General features: G+C 43.9%; 2 protein-coding genes across 2 annotated transcripts in view; both read left to right on the forward strand.

The window, feature by feature from the left end:
• Nucleotides 1–7,723, forward strand: part of LOC115050600 (FERM and PDZ domain-containing protein 4-like) — a 34,416-nt gene extending 26,693 nt beyond the window's left edge. The window contains exons 12-16 of the mRNA XM_029513502.1: nucleotides 912–1,001; nucleotides 1,122–1,304; nucleotides 1,418–1,556; nucleotides 2,131–3,153; nucleotides 3,518–7,723. Of these exons, the coding sequence (XP_029369362.1) occupies nucleotides 912–1,001; nucleotides 1,122–1,304; nucleotides 1,418–1,556; nucleotides 2,131–3,153; nucleotides 3,518–6,885 (4,803 nt within the window). The 3' untranslated portion in view covers nucleotides 6,886–7,723. The remainder of the gene's footprint in view (nucleotides 1–911; nucleotides 1,002–1,121; nucleotides 1,305–1,417; nucleotides 1,557–2,130; nucleotides 3,154–3,517) is intronic.
• A 1,872-nt stretch (nucleotides 7,724–9,595) lies between these two features.
• On the forward strand, nucleotides 9,596–13,255 carry LOC115056042 (uncharacterized). Its single transcript, XM_029522281.1, has 6 exons — nucleotides 9,596–9,911; nucleotides 10,202–10,306; nucleotides 10,529–10,659; nucleotides 10,806–10,967; nucleotides 11,230–11,456; nucleotides 12,492–13,255. Exons 1-6 carry the CDS (start codon nucleotides 9,845–9,847, stop codon nucleotides 12,592–12,594), a joined length of 795 nt encoding a protein of 264 aa, XP_029378141.1. The 5' UTR covers nucleotides 9,596–9,844; the 3' UTR covers nucleotides 12,595–13,255.
• The last annotated feature ends 1,138 nt before the right edge of the window (nucleotides 13,256–14,393 follow it).

A 14,393-nucleotide genomic window follows, 5' to 3' on the forward strand; every position in this document is an offset into this window, starting at 1 on the left:
TTCTCAGTGACAGAGAGCTCCATTTTTATCCTAGTATCCATGATGAACACCACAATGAGTTGCCCTGGCTGTAGTTTCACTACCTCAGTCACTAAACTTCAACTGTAAATATTTACCAAATATTTATCATTGCTGATTATTATTGCTCCTGCTTTCAGGGGAACTATAGTACTCAGCAGCGAGAAATGATTTTTGGTAAGAGGGTCACTACATTCTTCAAAGATTTCTTTCTTTATTAGGAACAAAAGAGTGTGGGGGGCAAAGACAGGGCAGGCAAGTTGGATGTGCCCTTTCTGTGGGAAGAGCAAGATTAACACAGACAGATCTTTAGACAGTCCAGTCTGAGTCGCCTGACATTATGTTAGTGTTTACACAAATACACCACACACCATATGAATGCATTTGCACCTACTTTTTCAGCTGTAATTGAGCTACTTTCGAACCAGTGGACACATAAGGGAATGCTTAGCAGCGATCTTATCATTTATTTACCAGTTATGTCAGTAGCTCCTCTGAGCTGAAGTAATATTCAAAAGTGAGAAAATACACCAATATACAGGACAGAAATTCTATATGATGGAGTACTTGGATCGGACTTTGTATAATCTATCAATTTATTTAGGATAGACCTTTGGTGCATTCATGTTTAAGAAAAAAAAAATCCAGTTGAGTTTAAATGTCTGAAAAGGCACAAGCCCATACAAGTTAGCTATGAAGAGAACTGCAGTAGAGCAGCTCCTCAGATTTTGATCAGAGCTAAATAAAATGATGAGATATAATGGAAAATCAGTGATCCACATCAAAATGGCTTGAGAGAGCTTTATTTCCTGGCATTACAAGACAAATGCATCTGTTCAGGTTGTGATTATATCTTCGATGCTTCCTAATGTATTTTACTTCTCTCTCTGCAGCTGACAGCTTTGCAGGCCAAGGTGCATTACCTGAGGTACCTCAGTGAACTCAGACTTTATGGAGGGAGGGAGTTCAAATCAATACTTTTGGTAAGGCAATTATTTCTGGAGAGGATTGATAAAAGTTTCAGAGGAAACTCAGCTCTGTCATTGTTAAAGCTTTCAGGACAAAAGCTAAACATGTCTCATTAATCTGCATGTTTTCTGCAGCAAGGGGAGAAACAGACAGATGTGACGTTGTTAGTAGGACCCCGCTATGGCATCAGTCATGTTATCAATGCCCGCACCAACTTAGTCGCCCTATTGGCCGACTTCAGCCACGTTAACAGGATTGAGATTCTCACTGAGGATGATGTCAACGTCCGGCTGGAGCTCCATGTACTGGATGTCCGAGTGAGTACTTTTCTCTCTGAAAGCAGATGTCATTATTCTGTCCACATCTAGCTTCAGTGCTCTCCTTTCGTTCCCTGTTTCCACTGGCCTTCCTTCTTTCCCTCTTCTTTCAGCCCATTACACTGATCATGGAGTCAAGTGATGCAATGAACCTGGCCTGTCTGACAGCAGGCTATTATCGCCTCCTAGTGGATTCAAGGAGATCTATCTTCAGCATGGCACACTGCAATAGCACTGGAGGGGATGACAGCAGTGAGTGTGTGTGTGTGTCACATCATGGTATTATAGATTTTTAAGAGAAAAGTAATATTGTAAACTCTGGTCTCTGAAGCTCTGAAGGCTTCTCATTTTCTTTCTTTTTAAGTTCACCGATTTGATCTTTTTTAGTATTTTAAATACAGTGAAATTATGTCTGAAGGGAAGATGATCAAATGGCTCATTTGGATGAAGCCACTGTCCTTGAGATTTTAGAAATTACATTTCATTCATTCAATATTGAATTATTTTTATGAAATAAGTGTAATTATTTGCATTTGGGTGAGAAAGTGTTTTTCTAGTGCAGTTTCACTTGTCTTATGACTGTGTTGAGGATCCTCTCCATATAAAAACCATAAAAAAGATATGAGAAGTTGATGAACACTCACAGTATAACACATTTTGAAATGGAGGGACTCAAGGCAAGATTAAATGGCTGAAAAATTTATGTCTTACAGTGGAGCACAAAACCTCAAAGTCCCAAAGTAGAGCACTCAAATGTGCAGTGAAGTGAAGCTCTTTTAAAATTTTATCAGCATAAAGTAATCAAACCCTGTATTGCTGTCTGTAGGTCAGGAGCGTGTTCTGGAGTGGCCATACAGCACATCTTTAGGGGACAGTGAGGAGCCTTCACCCAGCCGGGGAGAGGTCTATATAAGGGACTCTGAGTATTCAGACAACGGGCAGAGGGAAAACAGCATCTCTCCTTATTTCCACGAACCCCAAAACCCTGACAGAGACATTGGGCCGAGGAGGAGTCCACTGCCCCCTCCTCTTCCCCCCGCTACCAGACACAAACCTCAAGACTCGCCCCGGAGTGCCAAAGTGTCATTTATTTTTGGGGGAGACCAACCCTTGAACAAGCCTAAGAACTTGGGCTATGAAAGACTGTTAGAGAGCCCCGAGGTACCTGAGCACAGACCGCCCTACTTGCACAACAACACGGACTTTCGGCTACAGGACAGGGCGCCGTTTCAGTTCAGCGGTCTGACACATGTCTATAGTAACATTACAAGTGAGGAAGGTGGCGAGGAGCCACTGCTGAGGGATCTGTTTTATCGTGACACGACGGATGATGCAGAGGATGATGATGATGCTTCCTGCGAAGAAGACTCGACTGGGGGGACCCCGGTGGGTGATGATAGAGCAGACGGGGATCAAAACTGTGGAAACAAAGGGGGAGGGTTAGCCATGGCAGCTGGCAAAGCTACCTTCCTCACAATCTCTGGTTCTACCGATGACATCATCGACCTGACGTCACTCCCTCCTCCTGAGGGAGACGACAGCGTCGATGACGACGACGATGACACGCTGCTGCAGACACTCAACCTTGCAATCGCAGCTCCACCGCCGGGTTTTCGGGACAGTTCAGATGAGGACGCAGCACCCGAAGGAAGGCCTCTTAGCACACGTGACAACGACGACATCCCAGTGTCGTTGATTGATGCCATCCCAACGCATGGGGACGGGGAAGCGAGCAGGGGAGGGGAGAGGAGGCTGGAGAATGCAGTCATGAATACCCTACAGGCGCTGGAGGCACTGTCTGTGTCTGAACAGCGGCCTCCCCCACCACCACCCACCAGTAACAATTCAGGTCTCTTTAATACTAATGCAAGCTCAGGAATATTTGATCACACTGATTTCTGTTTTTGTTTAGCATCGCTTGTAAGATATTTTCACTTCACCTAACCCACCTCAAATAAAAAAAATCTGTGTACATTTGATATGATTTTCACAGAGACATGAGGTTTGTCCAAAAGGAAGCTAAATGTCTAAAAAGTGTGCATTATAGTACATTATAGCAATTTACTCTTTTTGATTTGCTTTGTTGTTTTCTCTCTTGACTTGTCTGTTAAGTGTATTGTGCCATTCTGTTTATTATAAGTTTATTGAAATGTGAACTGTCATGAACTTTTAGTTGAATGGCTCATATTTAACTTTTTTCTTTTGTGTTTTAGGTGTTTATACATCTCAAGGCTTTAGCCCAGAGTCATCCTCAGATTCAGGCAATGAGACCAACTCCTCAGAGATGACTGAAATTTCTGAACTGGTTGCAACTCACAGACTCAGCGAGAGCCACATGCGTCTGCTGGTCGCGACCAGGGAAGGATATCAACCTTTGCTTGAGGAAAAAACTGAATTTCCTGTCTCACCCAGTGCAGGAGGAACAGTACAGAAGAAACCCCTGAGTCCCACACAGCACCTTCAGCCTCCTGCAGTTCCTCCAAGACGGAGCCCCCAACTGGATACAGCGTCATCAGGGCCCGACAGCTTGGAGGTGAGGCCCCAGATGAACTTATCATCCACTCTGCAGCGACCTTGTTCCACGACTCCTGGAGGCAAACATCACAGGAAGTCGGCAGACTCCAGTGGGAAGTACAACACCTTCAGCACAAGGGAAGGGCATCGTAGTGAGGTCAGCATCACTCGCAGTCATTTTGACTTGGACCGCACTTCATTTTGTGAGAGAGGGCAAAGTCAAGGAAGACAGAACTCTTTTTTAGTGGAAAATTCTGCCGGTGAGGGGCTCAGAGTGAACAGTCTGCCCCACGATAATCACAGAATTCCCCGCCCTGCTTCTGCTACCTCTGATCGCATGCTGGATGTTGTTAACTGCGGACCAGACAATGGAGCTGGGACTGTTGAGCAAGATGAACATCTAGTTGTAGCATCATTGCTTTCTCCGGCAAAGAAATCAAGGTCAGGAGGGTCCGACCAGGGATCGGACATACAAAGTGACCATCAGCCAATTTCGAGGCAGCAGAGTGTTGCACGGTTGTGTGAATACCATTTAGCAAAGAGGATTTCAAGTTTGCAAGGAGAAGCCCACAGTTCACTGCAGGGTTCTTTGTGCTCATCACTGGACGCTGGTGCTAGCACCAATAGCAGTGCCTGTGCCACCCCAACTGACTCACCACTGGGCCCTGGTGCAGCTGAATCAAAACACCACCATTTGCAACGGCACCCACTTTCCAGTTCCTCTTCATCATTACTCAGGGTGCTAAATTATGAAGAAAACAAACCTGGAACCCCTCACAGTGTCCCTGGCCCGAGCACTCAGGGGAAAGACCTCCACCCTCATGCAGACCCTGCCCTACTTCGGAAAATGCTACCCAACATTCACCCCCCTGCTGCTGGGGCTGAACCAGGCCGGGCCGCCTTAGCCACACCATCAAAGCATAAAGAGACCACAGGGGCTGGAAATAGGAAGCCTCACAATGATCTGCATGCTAAACAACAGGCCTCTTTTAAGGGGATGAACCAGAAGGAAGGCAGCGAGGCTTACAGACAGCTGATTAACTATCTGACTGTCAGCCAGATGCATCAGGGAGGGAAGCTGCATAGTGCTGGCATGGGAGGGGCGATGAAGAAGGACACCAGGCGCTTTATCACAAGCAACCCTCAGCTTGTTGAAATGGTTAAGAATAGAGGAAATACGGCTGCTCGCTGCCCATGTATGCCTTCCTCCGTGTCATCACCTTTCCTCAGCCCAAATTTAGCAATTCAAAATTCAGCCGCCATGCAGCTCGCAAATAAAAATCCACGGCCATATCATTCCGCCACACTTCCTGCCAAACTCAAGAGAAGTCCTGAAATGCATGCTCACAGACCGAGTGACTGTGTAGACTTCAGGCCAGTGACTGCTGAGAGGAGAAGCTCCTTTTCTGGCCTGGAAAGTGAGCTAGAACGAAGCGGCATGGACCCAGAGCACTTCCTGTCGCTGTATAAAACAGAGGGCTGTATCAGCCGTGATGGGGGATTCATCACAGATGGAAACCGCGAAGGTGGGAGCACCAAAAACCGCCCCCCGCCTCGGTCAAGAAGCCAACCCAGTGGTAGCACAGAAGACTGGTTAAAACCTGATCCAAGGGCAAAGCATGCATTTCGTCAGTCTCCTCGTCCGAATGATTCTCTTTGCTTTCCTGCAACGGCCAGCGTAGGTGGTCAACAAGCAGACCTCAACAGCATCTCACTAGGAAGGGGAGACCACCCATCAGCTTTCATCAGGCAGGCTTCCACCGGCAGAGCTTGCATTGCATCTCCAACTCCAAACCTGCAATCGCCATCTCCTCCACCACCACCACCTCCTCCTCCTCCTCCTCCTCCTCTGTCTCTACCTGTGCAAGCTAACACTGGCTCCAGCAACTCAGGATTCACGCAGGATCCCATTCATTCCCTCCAGTCCCGGCAAACACAGAACCACATTCAGGCTGTTACCCCAACTCTGCCACCAACAGATCTCTTCGGCAGTAGCCTCCAAAGGGGCAGGGAGCTCAAACGCAGCTCCAGTAATGTGACTGCCAGCTCTGGTAGTGTGGAAGTTCTGTTTGATAAGCCCACTCGAAGCCGGAGCCAGCAGCCCTTGTTACCATCTGTGGCCCAGCAAGGCGAGACCAAAGTACAACGAAGGCCAACAAGGAAGCGGCTCTCCAAGAGCTATTCCCAAGGCTCAGTATCCTCCCACACCACATGCTGGTCTACTGGCAGTCGGGTCGACAGTAGAAGGGCCTCTGTGGCTTTTCCATTGCAAAAAGATGCTAAACACTTGAAGGGCTCTCAGAAACTTGACACCAGTCCCTGGAGATGCAACGGGCCTTTTAGCTACTGTTTCTTTAAACGAAAGAGTGAGGTTGAAGAGGATGAGATTGAATGGGAGAGGCCTCGACGAAGCAGAGGTGGGAATGATAATAATAGTGATGGTGCCGCTGCTGCCATATTGCCCTGTGGCTCAGCGGTGGATGCGGCCGGGGAGCAGCTGTATGGGGAGGTCCTGAATAACATGAGCTTCAGTGACCGCCTTGCACGAATCAATGCCCTCAAGGACAGGATGTATGGTTTCCCTTCAGGCTTCACTGACGTCCGCCGTGATGCCAGTGAGCTCATTGCACTGGTGCGGTCCAGTGTAGGTCGCTGCGATCGCGGAGCCCAGATGCCAATCCAGGACGTCTCCCAGTTCAAGCAGCTCCTCTCTGTGGAGTCAAAAGAATTAGGCCGGGCGTGCCGGAGGATGGCACAGGCCCATGGTAGTCCTGAGGAGATGCTGCTAGCTGTAACCTGTAGCTTCCAGGTCCTGTGCTGTCTCTGTGAAGCTTGTATGTGTCTGGTTCGGGGGCTCAGAGCCTCGGGCTCACACCAACAGAGAGAGGTTGTGGCAAAGGTCGACGAGGTTGTCATGAACTATATCTGTTTGCTCAAGGCGGCTGAGGCTGCCACAGTGGGAGCACCGGGGGAGCACAGCGTCAAAGCCCTGGTCCGCCACTCCAGTACCATGTCGGCCATTGCTAACGCACTCACCCGCTCCCTTAAAACGTTGCTTAGCAAGTAGAGGCTACTCCTTTTGCTCTATTGTGTGGCCTACACAGTCAGTAGAAGTCAGTCTTCAAGCATCTTGTTCTGTGTGAGTTTGCTGAAAGAGTCATATATTTTTCGTATTAGGTCTGGACATTCCTCCATATCAAAATCAATAAGGTGTATGACTTGTTGCAGTTAGACCATTAAAATTATCTAAAATATGTAAGATGCTGAAAGGCAGCACAAGCTGACTGCGCTTGCTTTTTCTGATAATACTGTAATGTATATTTACAAAGCCATACTGTCACAGACCTTTGTAATATGATATGTACCTAATAGATACCCTTTACCTGTGCATTATGTAAGTTATTTAAAAAATGTATATATTGTACATAAATACAATGGAATTATATTATTTGCTGTAGCAGTTTCAACAAGCCATTGAGTATTCACCTTAATTTGCTGAAATATTGTACAGGGCTGGAGTGAATTCACTTTTCAGTTCATTCAAAGTGCAGTTTTACTACAGATATTTATAATTGTAATTATATGAATTTACTTGTAGAGATCTAAATAAAATGTGCCAGTGTAAGTCCGGTGAGGAAACTGCTGTCATTTTATTCACATGCTAAATATTAATGAATGGCGGTGTACAAGTCATCTAACTTCAACTCTGTTGTGTTGCAGGGCAGTATTTTGCAAGGTAAGCAGAGTAATAGTTAGAAATGCTGAAAATACAGGGACACTACAATTGCACTGCATCATCACTGCTTCATATTTTATCACCTAGACTTTTCAGAGAAAAATTATGAAATGATATAATATTGATATTTTAAAAAAAATCTAGTATTCTCAGAAAAATGAAGGTAAAACTATCATAATGCTCTAATATATTTTGATATTGTTAAATCATATTTCAGATTGATGACTGTTAATTATTGTTTTATTTTTTTTTTGTGATTTACTATCATCTGTTGTATTCCACAACATATATCGAGATGCAGTTATGTCTCTTGACAAGAAGTCAAGTTGTTTGGTTGTTTGTTTTTTCAATAATCTACCAACCTATTAAAATACATTTTACAGATATTTTATGTCCATTTCAACGTCTCTCTCTTTGAATTATTCAGTGCGTTACTTCATTTCAGAATAAAATGGAGATGGCCTGTAAATTTACTGACACTTTCAGAAGAGTCCATACTTTAACAGAACTACCTTAAAGTTCATACAGACAAAAATGAACCAGTTCACAGGTAATTATTGTTTAATTTTAGGAGGGTCTTTTTTTTTTGGGCTGGTTTATTTAAAGAAAAGTAAAAATTAATGCGAGCAAGTTGATATGTGGGACTGTGAACTCAGTAAAAAAAGAAAAAAAATATCTATATCTATATATATGAATGTGAGCCTGTTCATTTTTGTCTGTATGAACTGAACTTTGAGTTCTTTTGAACCATGAACAGAAGAACCACAGTGGACCGAGCTGGGCTCCTCCCTGTGGTTCCAGCAGAGGGAGACCATGGGAGGCCTGCTGAGCTTCAAGTGGGCTCCCTCTGAAGCTAAACTCTCTGGATTGTGTGAGCATCTTCTGCTGGACGGTGATCAGTAAATGGACAGGACATGCTTGGCAGGAAAAACTCTAGTCTTCAGTGTTGGAGCTATTTGTTATTTTTTCACTAGTCGTTTATTTTCCTTTGTTCAGTTCCAGTTTGGACTTAAAGTGGGTTAATAAATACATGAGTGTTTCTGTTTATTTGATGGTGTCAGGTAACTGAAACATTCAGGCTCAGTAAACCGTGCGCACGCACACCTGAAAGTAAACTTTCATTTATAAACACACCTGGACCGACCTCAGGTCACAGCACAGGACTCACGAGCCGAAGTGAGGGGAAACAGGTTCGGGTCAGCTGCTGCTGTGAGACCGACAGTGGGTCTGATATGAAGGTTCATTTTTTTTATTCCTTTGCACACAGCATGACTGTAATTTATAGCTTGAGCGGCACTGATCATATGTCTTAATTGATGGCATTATGGCACCGAAGGACAGCTGTGATTCTACCAGACCTGCAGAATGAAAACATAACTGGATTGAGCCAAAAATGCTTAAATGTGACACTTCTTAGATGTTGCTATATAAAACAGTTCCCGTTGGAAACAGCCCTTAATGCTGCTGTTAATGAGTGCAAACACAAAGCATGATGCTGGGCCCAGCTCAGCACGGAGATCCAAGAGCATCTCAAACACCTCGAATGATCACACTCCCGCTCTGAACTTCTTCAGTGTGACTTCAGTTCACCACCATTTCTCCTTTTCCTCCAAACTGTGCGTAAGCATCAGTCAGAGTTTGCTTCGTGGTGCTCACATTGTTTTTGTTTTATTTTAATAGAGTACAACCTTTGCAGTTTCAGTTTCGTGCGTTTATTCACCAGCTAATCAGAGACAAAGGTTTTAATGTGGCGAGGCTGTTGATTGGATTTTCAGGATTCATCGGAGAACATAAACTTCTCAAGAGGAAAGTTACGGTTCGCGTGTGCGCAGGCGCGAGGTCACGTGCCCTACCCCCTCCAATCTCCCAAGTGTGTGTGTGTGTGTGTACTCCCATTGATTAGCCTCATTTGCATATTGGGCGCCTGTTTCGCGCACGTGGCGACGCCGACCAATCGGATGGACGCGCGCGGTAAACCACACCCGCGCGGCAGCTGGTGTCGCGCGCGCCTTCTTATCTTTGTGCAGCCGGCGGAGCAAACAACTTTCGGAGTTTCTCCTCTTCTACTTTTTCTTTGTCTTCTCCTCCTCCTCCTCGGCGGACCGGGCCGGACCGGACCGGACCGGGACTCGCTCACTCTCAGGCCGGCTCTCCCGCTGAGTCTCAGCTGACCGCGGGGAGCCCCAGCTGAACCCGGATAGAAGTTACCTTCGGGGGCTTTAAACTTCGGCTAACAGCTGCTAGCAGCCGCTCAGCTCCGTGTTTCAAGCCTAAAGTTGCTTCTGTCCCGATGGCAGCTGTGTGCCAGCCACGACGAGCCCTGGTGGAAATACCTGCCCCGCAACCAAAAATCGCCGGTAAGTCACAACTTTCTCATTTTGGGCCCCTAAAACGAGCCACACAGCTGCTCTTTGTGCTATCATGCTAATATTATCAGAAGATTCCTGGTGTTTCAGCAGCTGGTGGCTAATAAAACGTGATTGTCGTGAACTTTTTAACCTGAGCAGCTCAGCACGTTTTGGCCTCCGTCCTTTTTTTTTTAATGCTTTGTGCAAATCAAATCAGAATAAGTCACTGTCACCTAAAGAGTGCAGAAATCTAATTATTATTATTATTATTATTATTATTATTATTATTATCACAACAGCTCGGATGAGGAGATCATACCTTGAAATTTTAAGTGCTCGATTGGCTCCATCTTCACTTCCAAGGGGGAGACATGCAGCTGCAAACACCAAGCATGTACACTCAAGTAAGTACAAGTCTTATCTGGGACTGCAGAGAGCTGGTAAGATCATGGAAAAGTTTCCTTGTTAATGAAATAAATTGTAATGTTTAGCAGACTGTAAGCTGTCTTGATCTCTTTTTCCTGAGGTTAATAAATTGAATTATTAGAAACGTGAACCCCTCGGTGATGGCTGGCTTCCTCTTGTTTACTGTTTTATTGTTCTCATGATGTCTCTTTGTTTTGCAGTGAACCTTCCCATCGGCGGGGTGTGGAGTGGGAGAATAGAGGAGCACTGTGAGAAGATGGATGAGCATCATACACCACTTTCCAAACACCAACTTGTGCAGTTAATCAGGTCCCTCATCTTGGTTGAGCAGGTATTCATGCTGGCCATTTAACATGACTGCTTGGAAGATTACACAGAACATTAATTATCTTGAGGACATGTGCAAATTATTTCCACTTTAAATAAATGAAATGTACGAATAAGCTTTTTGCCTGTGACATGTTTATTCAATACTAGAGCCAAGAGCCCAGAGTCCTGGCCTCGGACTTGAAGTATCTCCAGGAAGACTTGCAACTAAAGAAGGCAAATGTTTACAGGTCTATTCCCTACTCTCGTTTTGGCTCCAATAGAGATGCTCACTGCTACAGAAAGGCATATCCCCACCTGGTGGCATTCAAGGTGCGTATCAGTGGTGTCTAACATGTTTGTATAAATTTATATTATTTTCATTTTTGCTTTCTGCAGTGATCTGGTATTTTGTTTTCCACTTTGAAACAATGTGATTGACTCCTGCAGCTCACTCCAGCTGTTCTTTTTAAATTGAGCTTTTTCACTTCATGAAATATTTATTTATTTTGTAAAAACTGTTCCATAGGAAATCCCTGTGCAGCTGAGTGTTTCTTTGTCATACAAACCTCCACCACCTTATCCTCCCCCTCAGGTTTCATGTCAGGAGTGGGGCCAAGTTCTTCTAAGGAACAAAGAGTGGGACGCTTTGTTGGAGCACACATTGATGGCGTGGCGCTACACCAGCGAGTTGCCACAGTGGGATACAACGACCCACAATGCTCTCAGAGAACAGTGTTACAGCATTCTGGCAGCTCACAGCCTCACTGCTCTGCAGCACTACCATCCTGAACCCAACAGGGGAAGCGAGCTGCTCAGGAGGTAAGATCTTTGTTTGAAAGGTGGTGAACAAGCTGTTCATGTACAGTTTCGGAGGCTAATCAATAATGTCAGTTGTCACAAGAATAAGTTATTGCTCCACATTAGAAAACGCCATTAAATGGTAACTTTATTCATGTTTTGAAAAGCTCACAACATATTTGCAACAATAATCCCTCATCCTTTGAAACAAACTTTTTACCAAAATAGCTGGGCTCTAGTTACTGAGGGACATGAGGAAACAGCAGACCTTCTATTTGACTCCTTCCTTGAAGCCAGGGTTCAGCACTTTTAACCACTGAAGGGCAGAAATGTCTCTAAGAAATACAGAGTTCAGCGATGACATTTTGATTCATCATCTGTTTACTGCAATAGCCTTGCTGATATGTGAACAACTTGTATCCGAGTTACATGTTTATATGAAGCAAAGCATCGTGGGTGTCTGCCTGGAGAACTGTCTCACTACCCATTGAGCGAAAGTTCATTCCTTTTGTTGTCCTGGGTTGCAATCCAGGCCCTCAGGAGCTGAAAGCTAAGTCTTTTTTCCCCTCACAGGTGTTTTTCACTGTGATTGGGTTGTATGTAAGTTAAGAGTAGTGTAGGTCTTGGCCATTTTGGTTCTTCGCAAAAAAGTCAAATTGAGTACACCCTGAAAATTATAATTGCTTTCGTGCATATGTAGCTGGTACCATCACAAGAGGGTCACAGGTTCAGTTACCGGGCCTTTCTGTGTGGAGTTTGCATGTGTTCCTAGTCTGTGTGGGTTTCCTAACACCATCCAAAGACATGTATGTTTAGGTTCATTGGTTACTCTACTCTAAATATCCTGCAGTTTGAGTGTGTGATAAGTGGAAGAAGATGAATGAATGACGTTGACACACAGATTCACTTTAAGATGGAGCAAAGTCCTCAAACTCTTGATTAGCCATTTAACATAGTGTCATTTCTATTTGTTTGGCATGGTTTTTGTCCTGGTCATTAGCATTGAGCATGTATTCAAGGAAATGCTGTTTAACCTATCACTGTTTGTCTCTGTAGGTTGAAGATGGCTCAGCTACACAACCAATCCATTGTGCCTTGTATTCAGGAGTTGCAGAGGACTATGGGATGTTCTGATGATTCCTCCATGGATAGAAAATGATGTGATAAACATTTTCTAATTAAGTGGCTGGCTCCCAAGTGAAAAGAGTACATCATTTCCTGAACGATTTATGTGTGATAAAGGGCCAAAAACATTTGGCATTAGTGTTTGTTTGTGAAACCACTACAGTGTTCTTCCAAAGTCTATTGCAAATGTGATAAGAGCCAGATAATGCAGCTTGACAAGGTAAAACAAAACCACCTTGGAAGTAGTTGAAAGTGCAGTAAAACCTCTGATTTAATATTAATGCATTTTTACATCGACTGCAAAGTGTAACTGTTACAAGGGGTGTAGAATTTGCTGCATGACTTTCATCGTTGATTAATTTAGCATTTTGGTCAGGTTCCCTCGTGGCCTTATTACAGAAGGATATTTCCTTTTTTAGACAAGGATTCATGTGGTGAAGATGCTATTCACAAGGTTTATTTGTACATTTTTAGGAATTTATAGAGAATAACTTTTGTATTGACGATCAACACACGTTTAAAATAGGCTTTCTTGGTGCTATGTGTATATTTGTCCTCATGATTGTTCACAATACTTGAATCTATGGCCTTCGCCATCTTCCTCGATAGTTTAGTGTGATTTGTATGTTGTCTTCGTGAAATGTCTGTCACTGATTGCACTGTTGCTGTTTGTCCTGAAAACTTGAAACATTTTGAAATAGACCAGTAATTTAAATAAAGTCACGACTTCAAGAGAGAGCCTTGTTGATCTGTATGTTGTATGTAGACTCAGTCTATCCGATCTCTGTCATTCTCAGCGTGTGATCCCACTACACATGAGCTTCAAAGCCCAGTCGTCATCGTCGTGTTGTCAGATGTCTAGTCAGACTTGATAATATGCAGTGGTCTAATTGAGAATACCTTTTATGTTTGACACACACTAGAATCCATGTGGAGATCAAATCTGTCACCATTTTTGACAGTGTCATAAAGTTATGACATTCAGCTCAGTCCCAGCTGTTTTTTTGTTTGGGTTTTTTTTTTTTTTTTTTTAAATCATATGTTCAACACTTGGACTTTATGCTTTTTTTTTTTTTTTTTTTTTTTTTTTTCTGTTTACATTTTAGTTAGAATTGAGCCACTACTGGGTATTTCATGCTTCTTAAAGATGCATCATTGCAGTAAATAACAGGATTGATTGATCATTTGTGATTCTGGCAATGTCCTTCTGGGTTAGTTCCTATTGTATACCACTAGGCGGAGCCCATGTTGTACCGTAGTCCAACACTGACTGTCTGGTTTCGACTGATTCCACCAGAGATGATGCTGGAAGAGCAGCTGTTGCCATGCTTCTCCTGAGAGTACATATTAAATACATTTTAAATGTTATTTAGGGTTCAAGCTAAGATGAATGGTTGATGGCTGACAAGCAGACTGCTGCTATTCCCTCTTTGAATGGCCTTATGTAAATTTGCACTATCGAGTTGTTTTGTTTGTTCAGTGTTTTATGGTTACTGCTGGCTGCACAAAGAATTGCCCCTTGGGGATATTAAAGAAACTTGAACTAGAAGTTGACTTCCTGCTGTGCAGAAACTCATACTTTATTGTGCAGGGATTCTGTAGGTCTGGCTTCCATATTATTGCCCAAAGTGGCGCATATTTATTTTACAGCCCACAGAACTTATATAAATGTGTCAAATGCATTGAAATAGAAATGCCATGTTTGTTCTCTGTATATTGGAGATTAAATTAATTTTCTCATGGTGATTCAGACTTCTACAGCTGAACCACATACAATGCGCTGATTTACATTGAATCCTTCTGAAATCTCTTGTTTCTGTCCTGCTGCTTCTT

This window comes from Echeneis naucrates, chromosome 2 (genome assembly GCF_900963305.1).
Source record: "Echeneis naucrates chromosome 2, fEcheNa1.1, whole genome shotgun sequence".
NCBI lineage: Eukaryota > Metazoa > Chordata > Actinopteri > Carangiformes > Echeneidae > Echeneis > Echeneis naucrates.